Source organism: Lissotriton vulgaris, unplaced genomic scaffold (genome assembly GCF_964263255.1).
Source record: "Lissotriton vulgaris unplaced genomic scaffold, aLisVul1.2 SCAFFOLD_620, whole genome shotgun sequence".
In the NCBI taxonomy this organism is placed as follows: domain Eukaryota; kingdom Metazoa; phylum Chordata; class Amphibia; order Caudata; family Salamandridae; genus Lissotriton; species Lissotriton vulgaris.
The window spans coordinates 22,310-37,907 of NW_028253177.1; the positions used below are offsets into that span (position 1 = coordinate 22,310).

General features: G+C 44.1%; 1 protein-coding gene across 1 annotated transcript; it reads right to left on the reverse strand.

Annotated features, from left to right (window-relative positions):
- Nucleotides 1-5,660: 5,660 nt before the first annotated feature.
- Nucleotides 5,661-13,495, reverse strand: LOC147661129 (uncharacterized). Its single transcript, XM_086951300.1, has 4 exons — nucleotides 13,405-13,495; nucleotides 8,648-8,737; nucleotides 6,996-7,120; nucleotides 5,661-6,026 (listed from the first exon to the last, which is right to left on the reverse strand). The coding sequence occupies exons 1-4, from the start codon at nucleotides 13,493-13,495 to the stop codon at nucleotides 5,661-5,663; spliced, it is 672 nt and encodes a 223-aa protein (XP_086807426.1).
- Nucleotides 13,496-15,598: the final 2,103 nt, after the last annotated feature.

Consider the following 15,598-nt stretch of genomic DNA (forward strand, 5'->3'; position numbering starts at 1 on the left):
CTACTGGAGTTGCACGCCTGTGCATTTATTTTCACTGTATCTTTTTATTTACCTCCTGGAGTTGCACGCCTGTGCATTCATGTTCCATGTTGACTGCACTCCTCAGAGTCTTGCTCCATCTTCTTGACTCCCACTCAAGTCAATACAATTCCATCTTGCCAGCCATACATTGGATGTTGTAGATGGAGTATAGTACAATAACAATAATGTAGCCTCTAACAGTCCCTCCATAACAAGTGAACCATACATGACTACAGCCATCCTCTATTTCATTTGAAATCTGCAACTCATCACTGTCTTACTCTTAAGGCTACCACCTCTGTCTGCAGGCATTCATAGACGACTCTTCAGTGTCAAAACTTGAGCAGGCATCCACAACTGAAGTCAACTTGTTGTGACTCGTCATTACTTTTAAAAGGCTCGGCAGCATCTGTGATCAATCATCTGACAGTGAAAGAGAAGAGCAAGACAGGTATATTAAATGAATGATGCCATGCATTGCATTGGACGTTTTGCTGACTCTGGGCAAATGTGCATGGAGTTGAAGTATACTAGTAACTTCAGACTCACGTGATAGCCAATATTTCCATGTTATTTAATAATTTAAATTATTTACGCACTTGTGTTCCTACTACTACAGGTGCAGTCAGGACTTAATTTATCGTAGTCACTCACTACAGACTGAGTTGCTGTTGCTGTTGGACTAGACGTGCCACACCAGATAATGATGGTGACCACCATATCTTTGCACGCTGTCAGGCAGTTGGATCTGAGCTGATTGATGTACGATGTTTCTTGGAGTGGAATACAAGGTAATAAATACAAATAAGAGGCACAGCACAGTAGACCCAGGCTACTACATGTGTGTGCACTGTGCAGTGGTAGAGTACAATAGTGGTATGATTGATGACTGAGAATGAAGCTTTGATTTTGTTGAATAATTTTGTAAGTGCTAGGTTACTTTTTTATGCCCCTTTCTGTGGCTCAGTGAAATTTTTAGGGAAATGCAGTTTGTGTTACGGGCAACCCTGTGTCGTGGGCCTGTTCTGTGCTGGCTCCTGTCTTTTCTTGTACTTCTAGATTAATAATGATGTGCAACTAGTAGACTTATACATATTGTATCGAAGCCGCCTCAATTTGAAAGTCCTCTCTTACGACTACTCCTCTTGTATTATTTTTTTGATCTTCACTGTATTACAATTTGTTTAGGTCATTCACATTCTTTTGTATTTGCCTTTTCTTTTTCAGGCTGGACGTTTTTCACCCACTGCTATTATACTATGAGCATCAACTCACCCTTACCACTAATCCTCATCATCAAGCAATTGGATGGCGGGAAACCAAGAATGATATTCAGCGTGTCCTTTTCCTACGTTTATTCCTTACATTCATGTCTTCATTGTTTTGCTTTTGTTGTCTCCATGCGTACTGTTTTTCTTTCTCAAACCTTTCCCAAAACCCCCGTATCCATCCATTCAACAAACCCTAACCCTCTTACCCCGGGCTGCATGGTTTCATTGAGGTGTGATGTTTGTTACATTAAATATACACCAACAATTTGATCACGCGCTTGCTGGGGCAGATGTGGTGAAAGCAACAATAGTGAAATTTCAACAAGGCATGGCCAGGATCTTCTTCGGCTTCCCAACTCAAGCTCTGTGTATAAAGCCAAATAATTTACCATTACCATCAAACAACGAATACATCTAATGAATTGGCGTCATTGTTTGGGTTTAAGTTTAAAGCATTATGATTTAGAAAAGTTTGACGTTGCCGTGAGTACTACAACTACAGTTGAACTTCTTATCTTCTCTTGCACTTAGTTTCCAGTCCCCAAAACCATTGTTTTGTTTCAGTTCAGTTTTTAACGTCTTTATTTCGAATATTCTTCATAAAAGACAAAATATTTACATACACATGAATACTAACAACATAATATGATCAATGACATTATATGAAAATTAAACGTAAGAAGAACAGAAATTTAAATTAAGAATTGGTTAAAAACCTCAATTAAATATGTGCATAAAGACGGCAGAATAGAATTATTATTAAGCAAGTAAGTATAAAAAGACACAACATCAATACTGGTCAGAGTCACAATCTAGAGGGCTAACATGCTGTATGGGTTTTTCATGTCAGAATGTTGCGAACTGTCTTAGACCTTAGTAACCAAGCCCATCCAAGGAATTTGGCCAATCCAATGGATAGCCATTCTGAGGTGTTAGTTCTTAGGATGAGCAAGGCTTCACTACTCGACCGGGTCTTTAGTCTATTGCATATAGGCTTTAGCCACTTGTGACGTGGTACACGGTAAGCATTACAAACAAACAAAAAATGATCTATTGTTTCTTTATGGTCAGTACAACATGGACAAAGTGAAGACTCTGATTTCTGCCAACCACTAGTGAAGGCTCTTAGTGGCAGTGTACCTAGACGGAACTGAAAGTAAAGTTTCCTATCTAATGTTTTGAGTATTACATCCCAAAAGCACTCGGTATGAGGGACTATTTTATGAAGCAGAAACAGACCGGTCAGATTCGGTTTCTCTGAAAGAGCAACGTGTTCTTCTTTAACCATGGACCAGAAGAGAAGTTTAAAATCTTTCTTAGAGGGAAAAATGTGAGAGCCCGGCTCAGACCACAATAGGGGGAGGCCCATTCCGATAAGAGTATATCTAATTGACTTAAACCATGGAATTTCACCTGCCCCCTGTTGCGATCTAACATCTTGAAGCTCTTGGGCAAACATGGCAAGTTCCGGTGTAGACCATATACGCCTCCATAACGCCACCAACCTGTACTGGGCTTGGTGCTTAATGGAATGAAACCCCATATCCATCAAAAGTGGTAAAGTGGGTGTTGATGGGGGAAGACTGACTAGATTTCGAAAAAATTTGTTCTGAATCCTATCAAGGACAGCCAAGTCCACACAACCCCATATATCAGCCCCGTATAATATGGCAGAGCTGATTTTTGCACTATAAATTTTAAGAGCGGGCAATACCCTTTTAGTCAGAGAACTCCGCTGCTCCCTCACTAGGCAACCGGACAGACGTGCAAATTTCAGGCTAAGCGCCGCTATTTGCTCTTTCCAGCGTAATCTATAGTCCATAGTCACACCAAGATAGGTCATCACTTCAACCTGTTCCAGGCTAGACCCGTTCATCGTATTATTGCCCCTCTGTGGTTTTTTCTTTGTTAAGACCATAAATTTGGTTTTATTGATGTTAATTTCTAAATCGTTATTATTACAGAAATCCACAAATTTGTTTATAGCTACCTGCAGACCCTTCTGTGTTTTAGCCAGTATGAGCGTGTCGTCAGCAAAAATTAAAAGGGGGAATTTAGTCCCACCCAGTGTTGGAGCATCGGTAGGGGTATCTGAGAGAAACTTAACCACTTGATTAATAAAAAGTATGAAAAGGGTGGGGGCCAGGACACAGCCCTGTCTCACTCCACGAGTCACGGGGAAGGATTCTGTGACCTGGCCCTGGCGACGCCACCTGACTCTAGCAAAGTTTCCCTCGTGCATCCTGATGGTAAATTCTAGGAGCGCAGAAGGAACACCCATCTTTCTTAACGCAGCCCACATCTTTCCTCTGGGGACCAAATCAAACGCTGATTTGAGATCCACAAATGCAGCGTATATCGTGCCACCTCTCAAAAACACAGTTTTCCAGTAGATCATAACAAATCTTAAGATCTGATCTATAGTACTAATGTGAGCCCTAAAGCCAGCTTGTAATGGAGAGAGAATGTCAGCTTCAGTCATCCAGGAGTCGATTTTCCCTAAAAGCATTCTAGCCACTACCTTTTGAAGGGCGTCAATAAGACTGATGGGTCGGTAGTTTCCTGCATCAGTTTTGTCCCCTTTTTTATACACGGGCAGAATCTCTGCCCCTTTCCACGAATTTGGGATCCTGGTCCCTCTAGCTATCGCATTAGCAAGGGTAGTTATGTACGGAACCCAGTGCACTTGGTCATACTTAAAAAGGTCCGCTGGGACACAGTCCATACCGGGGGCTTTACCGTTCTGGACTTGTTTAAGAGCAGCTACAGTTTCTGTTTCAGTGAAGACAATGTGGTCAAGTATGGGCACCACAGTCTGTACACTGGCATCTTCCCAAATAAGGGAGATCCGTTCCGTGTTACTAAACTGCGTCGCGTAGTGCTTGACCCATTGTTCTGCAGGCACATGGTTAACAGGGACTTTCGAATCTCCAGTCCCTCCCCATCTCACAACCTCCCAGAATTTTTGTTGGTTAGATGAAGTGCTTGCTTGATATAAATCTAACCAGCGCTGTTCGTCCCAGTTGGTTTTTGCCTCTTTAAGTACTTTCTTATAATTAGCCCTAGCTAACCTAATGTCCTTGGCTGACTTGGTTTTAATAGCAGCTATCAGGGTGCTATGGGCAAGGCGACAAGATTTATCATACCATTTGGTCCTAGTTGGTACTGGACCATTTTTCCTTCCTTTTATGGATTCGTTAAAAAAAGTTTTAATCTTATTAAAAAGAGACTCATGGATCATCCCTATGTGTTCAGGGGGTGCCTTCGTTAACTATGGGTACCATCGAATTGGTGGCTGCTGAAACCTCCACCGCAACCGTTTCTAATACGGTAGGGTTGTCTATAAGCCTAGTCCAGCGTACCCTTCTACAATCATTCGTGAGAACAGTAGATTTAGACTCCAATCTAAGACCCTCATTCAGTAATAACTTTACTGCCAGGGGATTATGGTCACTTTCTGGTCTTGAGACTACTTCCATGTCCTTTAGGATTCTCCAAAACTCTATCTTTATTAAGAAGTAGTCAATACGGCTCGAATGCTGGGAATTGTCAAAAGTGACCTTTCCCAACGAATCTGATTTAGTTCTACCGTTAGCTGCGCGCAGGTCCCATTCAAGACAAAGGCCTAACCATTGTTGTGTTTCAGTTTAGCAGTTGCAATATTGTTTTTGGGTCAGTCGTGTAATGTACTGTACCTAATACTTGTACTACCCCCACATTGTCTGTCACGCAAATGACTGCCTCTTTCTTTTTGTCTCAAAATGCTACTGGCAGGGTCTGTCTACTACTAGTACTATCACAGAAGTTCAGAACCACAGATTCTTCTCCATTGCCTTGGGAAACAAATGCAGCCCTTGCAGTGCCACACTTCATCATCAATCATCATCAGTAATCACAGGTAAGATAAGTTTGCTGTGAGGTATAACGCAAGACAGACTGGTAGTTCTTCTAATACTACAAATATAACTCGGTGAGGGTTTACCGCATCTATCTGTCTGCATGTTAAAGATGTGGCCAATATATTTTTTATTCGAAAGCACTGTCCGCTGACCTGCATGGCCAATTAAACCTTGCGATGTTGCACAACGTACATTATTTGGTGAAACAGTCCCCCGTCCACCCCCCCAACAAACACAAATGAACTTCAAATGTTTTCTTTTGAACATAACTTTGTGTCTCATTTATTTTAACATAATATAAATAAAGATGATACAAAAATAAAATATATATTAAATCTTACCCCACAGCTGTCCCTCCCCTCCCCTAACCCCAACCCAATTTCCACGTTCAATGTAATGTAAACTCCAACACCCAATTCCCACCCACCAACAAAAGGATTGAAAAAGGGGCAAACAAACAGGGTCCATCTCAAAGCCGGCGGGCTTTCAAGTGTTTGTCCACAATGAGCTTCACCCGCGCCTCTATTTCATCCTCAAGCCTCGCTACCCGGAGGAGAATCTTTGTTTGGAATTGACGGCACCTACATTGGCATGCATGTTGTGGGGGGGTGGCCGATGCTGAAAAAATCTGGCGGCGGGCGGCTGCCTGGCCACGGCGACGTACTCCTGCAGGCTTGGGGGCCGGGGCATTGGAAGAGGCAGCAGCTGCTGCTGCCGCCGCCTCCTCCTCCTCCTCGGCCTGAGCCACCAGCCGGCGGTAGGCCTCAACGATGGCCTGCAGTTCCAGCTGCCGGGCCCGGACTGCCAACTCTTTTCTTGTTGGTTTTGAAGGAGTAACTATAAAGAAAGAGACAGAATTGTTGTAATCCAAAATCCCAGCAAATCAAGAACACAAAATTTATTCAACACATAGTGGCACAGTAGCACTAGCAAGCAAGCTGAGTACAAAAAATGGTGTTGTATCTATCTTGAACATTCTACGGCCTATATAATTAATTTGTTGGACTTTTTGGCACGGCATTATGCCTGCCCTAGTAGCATAGCATGGGTGTACTTCAACGGTCACACACATACGAACACCTGTCTTTTTCATATCTCGTTTTTTATCATATACTCTGTGCTTCCGGGAACAGTGACAGTCTCAAACTAACATTAATTAACAGGGGCCAGCTAGTACTAGTAAATGTCTAGTAGAGACTATCATTCTTTATATCGCGCAACAAACCTTAGGTGGTTTGTGTTTCGCCAGCAACGACCCGGACTGCATCCAGTCGTCCCCTCCTTCCCTTGCCTTTGGGTTTGACCAAAACACAGCTGCTGAGACTATCCACTACCCACCGATATTGGGTGTGTCTCCCACCCACGCAGGCAGCTGTGTTTTCCCCTTTCCATGCTTCCACAACAACCCATGCATCCGACTGCTATCAGCCACCTGCATTGCTGATTCCAAAGTATCCTTCTATATTAGATGATTGGTGCTTTTCCCTTGCTCCTTTCATCATACTTAAAATCGATCTCCTTAGTGTTAATCCATCGCGGTCATGTAATGTTGTGGATAAGACTTTTAGTCTGCCACCAACCTTTCACAGCTGAGTTGTAGTCAGATAGAAGAGGCCTGTTATTTTATCAATTCTCGCCGGTGGTAATGCTAAGCTTGGTAATGACAAATAAAGGTGGCGTCATATATTGTCAGTAGAACTTCAAGTTCATTATAAATATCAGAGTACAGTGAGGAAGTTTTCCCCACCCACAAAGTAATGCGGATCACTATTGAATGTAACCTAACATCGCCCACCGTTGTTGGCTCCTCCCCCACTGCTGCTGGTGCTGGTGTAGGTGCCTCTGGTCCTCCTGTCCCCTCCGGTATCGCCTCTGCTGACGCTGCGCCGCTGTCCCCGTCGGCACTGGTGGATGGTACCGGTTCTGCACCTATAAAAATAAGTACACCTTTTTAGATGGATGCACAGCCCCCATTGTACTTGTTCACCAAGAATGGAGTTCTGCAAAACAGTCAAGTACAACGTAATCAGTAGTAGTCCACATTGCCTAGTACAGCAGAGTCACTACACATATTAGCATTCATTTGTTATGGTATGGTACCCAAGCTCATCTCATCTCTACTGCTACTCTAGTCCTTGGAAATTTAGACTGAACCATGTAACCAGTTTGTACATCAATGTCTACAGTTTTGCGCATGCTACCTCGCAGCTTGTTGCGCAGTACGAGAAGACGCCTTTGAGGCCACATGATTGTTCAAAGCATACACCTGAAGAGTTTGGAAAATAAAAAGGCCCGTATTTACTTTTTGAATGTGGATTGTGGAATCGAGTTTGCTTACAGCCTCAGGTTACACCTTTTTTTTTAGCATGACTGCTAAAAACTTGCATAAATGTATTTATTTTCATACTGTCTAACGTGCACCACTTTTGTCATTATTTTTCGGCAGATGAGAAGATTTCCTTCTACGAAGCAGAGATTTCCAGAGCTTACCAAAAAGAGGCATATGTAACCAGTATACGTTCAATGGTGAGGGGTCTCCGACATTTCCCACATTTCCCTATCGTGCACTGGTAGCTGCACAAATGTAGATTACTTTATTCAGCCTTTTTTAACTCTGGATTTTTTCTGGTGGGCCTTGACGTATTTCACGGAACAACTTAAAAACATTGATGTTACTTACTTAGTTACTTCTAACAAAATAAAGCTTTTGAAGTACCACATTGACTCGGAAGTATATTTTCAGTGTCTGTTGTCTTGTAGACTTACACGAGAGAGTGAGCAAAAGGGGGTTACTTAGGTTATGGATTGTGTAATAAAAGCATTGGGCATCTTGGTATTGGGGTTCAGGAGTGGGATAATTGAATAATTGACCAATGACTGAGCCCATATAGGTTGTCGTTCAGTGAATTGTGGGTTCCTCAGAGTTCTGTGACTGAGGTGTAAGTAAGGTCCAACCTGCCTATCACCAACATCCAATTTTCTGGTGCATACATAGTTATGTATGTGACTGCATAGAAGAATACCCGCAAGAGTAGTAGTGGTATACTAACGTTTACAAAATACTAGACCAACATCTGGATGCATACTTGGTTGGTGTCAATTGGCAAAGAAGAGACATTACAGAGGAAAAAGCATAAGACAGGAGTGGACCCTGTGCCTACAGCTATTCTATCACAGATTTTTTGAAAAGATTAATACCTTAACTAAAGAGTGGGCAACAGGGCAAGCTTACCTACAGACAGTCTAGTAGTAGCACAGAGAGTCATAGCAGAGGCTCTTTGAAGGAACAGAAAGGCAGGGACAGATACCCAAAATTTTGAAAACATAATCAAAATCAAAAAAGCATTTGTCAAAATTTATTTAGGAATGAAATGTCATTAATCGGTTGGAAAAAAAAGCTCAGTTAGAAAGTTAGGGAAATATCATTGTTCCAAAAGAAAGCACTGTTGGACTTACTGGGGACAGCAGCAGGATCCTCAGTAGAGGAGCTCTGTGCCTGTGGTTCACCCGCCGACTCGGTCCCAGCCTTCTGCTTGCCCCTGGGTTCTGTGGTTCATGTAAGAAATAATAAAGAGAAAAACATTGAGTGCTGTGAAACATAGACATCATTTCAAAAACCACTGCCAGAACATTAAAAGAAACAAACATTGATCTACCAAATGACTACTGCCTTGCATGATTCACTGACTGTATATACTTGGAGAAACAAATCAAATGTTCCATAAACATTCTGATTGCAGATTACTAAGTAACACAGAGGCAGTAACACCTGAACAACACCACCGATTCAAGAATGGGGTAATCAATTTTCTGTAAGTAGGCATTTCTTTTTTATTTTTGCCAGCAAAATGCATAGATCACAAGGAGGAGACATGCTTAACTTTGTGCATACTAACACGAAATTGTACGTTCGTTGCATCATATTTTGTTCTGCTACTGACTGAATGCTACTGCTGCTAAGCCTACCCACTCACTAAACAAGCTACATCAGTTCTATGGAGGGCTGAGGCAGGGGCGGCTCTAGGCTCATGGTGGTCCTGGGCAGGGAGCGTAGGTAGGGGGGCCCGGAAGAGGAGGTCGGGGCGGAGCACGGAGGCCAGTGAAGAGGGGGGAGTCAGGGTGTTTGGAAGTGGAACAGAGCCGGAGGCACCAAATCCCTGCCAGGGGCCGCCACGCAAATATGTATCCATCCTCAGAGGATTAATAAATTAAGGATATATATTGGTGTGGTGGCACCTGGCGTTTGATGGCCCTCTGCAGTTGCACAGCTTGCACATGCCTAAAGCCGGCCCTGGCTGAGGTAAGAAGAACAAAGTAACTTTTGCATTCATTGACAGAGGAGGATTCATGCAGAAGAGAAGGCTGTGAAAAAAAAATTATACAATATGCAAACTACGTACAATTATCCATCAACCTCTATTTCACTGACGGACAAAGGAAGGACAAGACTCTATTAATAGCATTAACTAACTTCAGTTCTCTACAATAAAGAAAATCTCACATCAATAAACAGCAAAAGCTAGCGCCAAATTGAACACGCAAGAGTCAGTGAAGAAGCGCAGCACAGACCAGTGTCATACAATTACAGTAGATATAACGGAATACATCGGAAATGTAACTAGGATCACCAGTAATCGCGTTACTTATTCAGCCAAGATTTAGAAAGATACAATAACAATACTTATACTACTATAGATATATATACACACACTTTTTTTTTGTTGGGTAGCCACTCACCAAGACCCACGACCTCGACACCAAGCAGGTCCAACAGGTCCTGCTCCCGGTCCAAAATGTCTGCCCAGCGGTGGATCAGCTGATGGTGGGTACGCCGGATACCGGAGCAGCGGAAGACTGCCCGGCGCACCTTCGCCCACCGCCGGAGACGCTCTTCAATCTGGTGGTAGCCGGAGCCGGGCCTGCCGCCTGCTGCCAAGATCAAGGGGAGGTGGCGCTGGATAAAAAAGACCAGGTCAGCCACCTCCTCCTCCCCAAAAAGTTGGCGGGCCCTCACCCCTAGAGGGCGCATTCTGCCGCAAAGCAGCCGGGTTTTTTTGGGGCACAGGCGCCTTGCCCTTTGAGCTGCCGCTGCTGCTGGCGCCCTTGACCATGGTTCTGGGTGGAGGGGAGAAGAAAAGTTCAAGACAAAAAGGTAGGGGAAAGAAGAAGCAAGGTAAAAGAAGGAAGTAAAATAAAACAATAGAAAAGTTGTAAAAGTAGAAATAAAATGAAAAATATAAACCTAGGCACAGAGAGAGATAGGTAATAACTAAAAAAAGTTTGAAAAAGTGGGTAAAAAGACCAGGATTGAAGAGATATGAGCTAGATGCTAAAGTAGGGCCAAAACCATAGCCAGAGTGTGTGATCCAAGATGGCTGCGCCCATCGCAACCGCGTGGGTAGGTTCGCGCGATATTTAGCACGATCACGCACTTTTGTAGTGCGAACGAGAAGATGAGTTCCCGAACATGTCTTGCACAACCCGAACACGTTACTTGTGACCCGGAACAGGAAATAAGGGAACGCAAGCGGGCGGGACAAACCTCTTGGGTAACTTAGCGCGCTAGCCATCCCGAGCATGCAGGCAACGCCCCGAACACGCGCACCGCGCTCCCGAAGACGAAAAACGGCGCGCGAACGGGTCTCGCAAGCAACTACGCATGGCTGCGGAGCTTTGCGTAGGTCGCGGAGTGCAAGTGCGTCTTCGCGTAGCTCCGCGGAGTGCGACTCCGCGAACTACGCCCAGGGTTAATCTATACCACGAGGGAAGCCCTCCGTGCACATCCATGTCAGTAAATCCTACCAAAATTAAATATCATGAATATTGACTACTACAGATTTTCCAACGATGATCAAAGACAATATGACTGCACTGACTGATCGAAAGCACAAGGAGTTCATTAAATGGAGCAACTGAATGACCAGGCTGCTTCCTTGCAGTAAATGACTCTTGAAGTAGTAAGGCCAAGCAGTCACGGAATGAGCTGGAACAGGTTAGAAATCACACACAGCACAACATAGTAAAAAGGCACAATAAGGTCAATGTCCAACCAGAGCTACAACGATAAATAAGGATTGGACTTTCACCAAGAGGTACAAAAAGGAGCAGCTAAAATATACAGAAGATGCTGATACCCTCTTAGGGAGAGATTAAAAGCCAAAAACATTTATTATGTTTAGCTGCACAAGCTGAGGTCTCAATTAACATTGAGTTGTTAACCTGTAGCCTACATTGTGAACATCAGCTATATATTTGACCTATGGCCCACACTATATAGCCATTCTGTCATTTCTTGCTCCTACGTGCTGTTTGCTCCCATCTCCTTTCCTTTGCTGTTCATAAGAAACACGAGTCTGTGCTGAAGGTCTTCAACCACACATGATGTTTTTCCAGCTACAAATAGCCTTGTGCGAGTCTGTAAGTAAACCAGACAATTAGTAAATTGATTATGATTATGTACTCAGCTCTCCTCCTGCAGTTTCCAACATGTGCCATCTGCTAACAGATGAATGTGACTAACGGTATGCTCATAGGAATGTTCCATGCTTACATGTAACTTTGCAAAGGTGTCTTGCCCTTTGTACCTGCGAATAGATGTATATATATCTGTGTGACCCTATACCAGGCAGAGAACTTTGAGCGAAACCATGCTGTGCGTTCCCTCCACTCGAGTCAGTTTACAATAAATGCTGTTGTAATTCCTCGCTCTGTGGTAGAGTCTTATCTGTTTTCAGAGTTTCTGTATCAGACGGTGGTGGTAACCCAACAATGAGAATATTTTCTCTCTAACAGAGTCCCATGTCCAATGTTACCCTCGGAGATAGCGCTTGGGTGTTCTCAGAAGTCTTTAGGACACAGCAGCTCTTCCGACGTTTGAAAATTAAACTAGTCAATTGGAAAGTGGATCCAAATATAAGCTGGCCTACTCATGGAGTCTGAGTCCCTGCTACTGTGTTTCAAGCTATAAACATTCAAGTGATCCGAGTGGGTTTTATGGCACAAAGCGTCTGTGTCCAGTCAGAAAGTCGCTGATGCCTCCTTTGATGCCTGACAGCGACCCACAAAATCACACCTGCCAGGTGTGAACGTATAATTTTCGGTCACTTCCATGTAGAATACACAGGCACGGTTTGCTTTGTCGTTTGTATGTGTACAAACTCCAATTTGAAGCTTTCACTTGGAGAAGGTTAGATTTCTCTTCAGCAGAATGCCGGGGTAGCTCTCCTACTAAGGCGGGAAAGGAAATGGATCACCCACCAAACATGGTGGTGTGTACAAGAGTTTCCCTAAGTGAAACTGGGGAAATGACAATATACACTGGGAAAATGTCATGTTACTAAAATGTGACACAATATTTCCACCTCACATGTAGAGGGGTCTGCTTGACAGCCGTTCATGCCCTGATGACTACGAAATATATGAAAATAAGAAAGGTGCGATGGCTGGGATCATTAGCGCACTCTGGCACATAAGTCTAACATTTTCAAAGTTCTATTCATTCAGTGTCCAAGTATTTTCTGGTGCCTAAGAGAAGGAAGAACCATCCGTTCTTCCTCGGCTGGAGAGGTCCAGGAATCAACAACAAATATTCTCCAGGCCTACAGAGATAGAACTGAGGTTGTAGTTTCAATAGTTATTTTATTTTTCTTCATGTTGTAAGTCACAGCAATTGTCTGTCGGTGGTTAGGTATTAAATATGAATATATTGTAGCTTGGGTTCCTATCCAGAATCTATTTGCTGTTTCACCTGGAACACTCAGGAACAGAGTCTGAGTGAATAACACATCTATATCTAGCCTATAACATCACTCTCATAACTAGGACACTCAATATAAAGGGACCTATCACAATATAAAAGACACATAGAAGAACTCAGGATGGCGATGGAACACTGTAAGCAACTGGAAAGCAAGTGGTGAATGAGCCAAGACACCAGTAAGTCCGAAATGCCAAATGAACAGCCCATGCCAACCGCTTCCAAGCCAACAACAGCAGCAAAGAAATCTTCACCATCATCAGAGAATTCATGTTGCCTGCAGCCACCACCAGCAACATCCCCCATTACAAGACCCCTGCATCAATCTCTGTAAATCCTTTTGGAACAAGATCACATCCATATATACGACAACTTCAACCCAACACCTGACCCTCACCAAACTCTACAACTACTGCCCGAGCTCCCTCCTACCAAACACAGCCAAAGTCCAACAGACCATCATCAACAGGCGTCTGACCAACTACCTCATCAACAACCAGCTCCTCAAAGCCACCAAATCCGGATCCAGGCCCAACCACAGCATTCATCGCACTCACCTATGCTACACACATGATAATAGACAGAGCAGAGAGTGGGACCTTTTGGCAGCTTTTCACATGGTATCAGACCTCATCCTGATGGACACCTTCACGAGATGGGACTCAAGGTCCTGCCTATGATAGATCTGCTCCTTCTTGACAAAAAGAACTCAGACAGTCAACCTGATGTCATAGTCCCTGGAAATCTCATCTGCGGAGCACCAAAGGATCATCTCTCAGCCGGACCCTCTTCAAAACTTGCATAACCCAACTGGCCAACATCATCCATGCCTACCACATCACCATACTCTTCTACACCAATGACATGCAACTAATACAGTCACTCTATGAATAAAACCCAACACAAGGAACATGCTTACCGCCTGCATGACATGGATGAAATCCAACTGTCTCAGACTCAACACTGAGAAGACAGATGTGTTGATCTTTGGAAACAACACCTGGGACTCCACCTCATGGCCATCCACCCTAGGACCTACTCCCACCCCCAGCTTGCACACCAGTAACCTAGGGCTCATTATCAACAAAAGCCTGGACACGTCCGCCCAGGCCAACGTCGTCACTGCTTTCACACACTGAAAATGCTGAAGAAAATCTCCAAATGACACCCAAGCAACACCAGAAGCCCATCATCCATGCACTCATCCCCAGTAGTCTGGACAACGGAAACCCTCTCTATGCAGAAATCATCAAACAGCTCACCAGAAGGCTGCAAACCACCCAGAACCCAGCTGCCAGACTCATCCTCACCCTCTCACTCAGAACACATATCACACCACACCTGAGGGGACTCCACTAGCTCCAGATACATAAGCAGCCACAGTTCAGACTACTCACCCACACACTCAAGGCACTACACAAAAAAGGCCCTGCTTAAATTAAGAACCGCAACTCCTTCCATCAACACACTAGGCACCCCCGTTCAGCCGGACTCATACTCAGACACATCACAGACACAGATCCAGAGGCCACACCAACTCATACATCGCTCCAAAAGCATGGAGCGACTTCACTCAACACATCAGAGCCTCCTCCTCGCTTCTTGAGTTAAGCACGTAGCGGAAGACCTGGCTCTTCGAAAGACTCTGCCCTTGAGGCTAGACTGCCACACCTGCACAGCGCCAGGACACGCTCCCGGGTGATAGAGCGCTCTACGAATACACTTAACATTATCCATAGCCTACTTGTTTTTCCCCGTTGTGGTAAAAATCAGTGCCAGGTGCACAGATCAAGTCTGCAGTGAAGTAAAAAGTAGTGCAGTGTAGAGGTTTCCTCTTCTGCTAGCGCTGCATACAGCAAGAGTACAGCACAGTGCAATGGTCACAGACTCCTTCATTTATTTAAAACCACTCAGAGTGCCAGTAATAAGTGGTACAGAGTGTGAAAGTTTACACAAAAAGTAAATGCTCTTTGCAGTGTGAGCAAACATCAGCGCAGAGCGCACAGATTCCTTAACTCTAAACACCCTCTTACTGTGAGTGATAATTAATGCACCGAACAGGTCTGTAAATACCCTTTACAGGGTGTGGAATTATTTTTAAAATCTGCTTGTTTTAAGGGCAGATTGATACAGGAAGCAGCTTGCCCTTTAAAGAAATCCACTTGTCCAACTTACTACCTAAATATTAGCTGGACCATAAAAAACCTTTATAGCAATTTTTTTATAGTAAATACGAGTCTAGAGTTAGGACAGCTTGAGGTGGTCTTGAGTGCAAAACTGGTGGAGTACTTTTTAATTAAATTTTTATTAGGAATTTATTAGTATTGGTACTTGTGATGCAAAGGTAACAGATCTGTGCAGTATTGTATTGTATTTGGAGAAGCGTGGCTCAGTGGTTAGAGGCGGCAGACCCGGAAGCTGAGATCAGCCGTGGACCAGGGTTCGATTCCCCGCCTCGGTGGGTCTCGGGCTCAAAAATTCCACGGAGTCGACAATTCTCGCTCCGGTGCGTACTCGACTCACGGGGTCACACTCTGCGACTCTGGGCAATAGCTTGCTTAATCTCCACTACGGCCCCTCGCGGCGGGATGCCTGGCTTTCACCTTGTGGATACCCGGCCGGGATATCTCACAGGGGAATACCAGGACGGG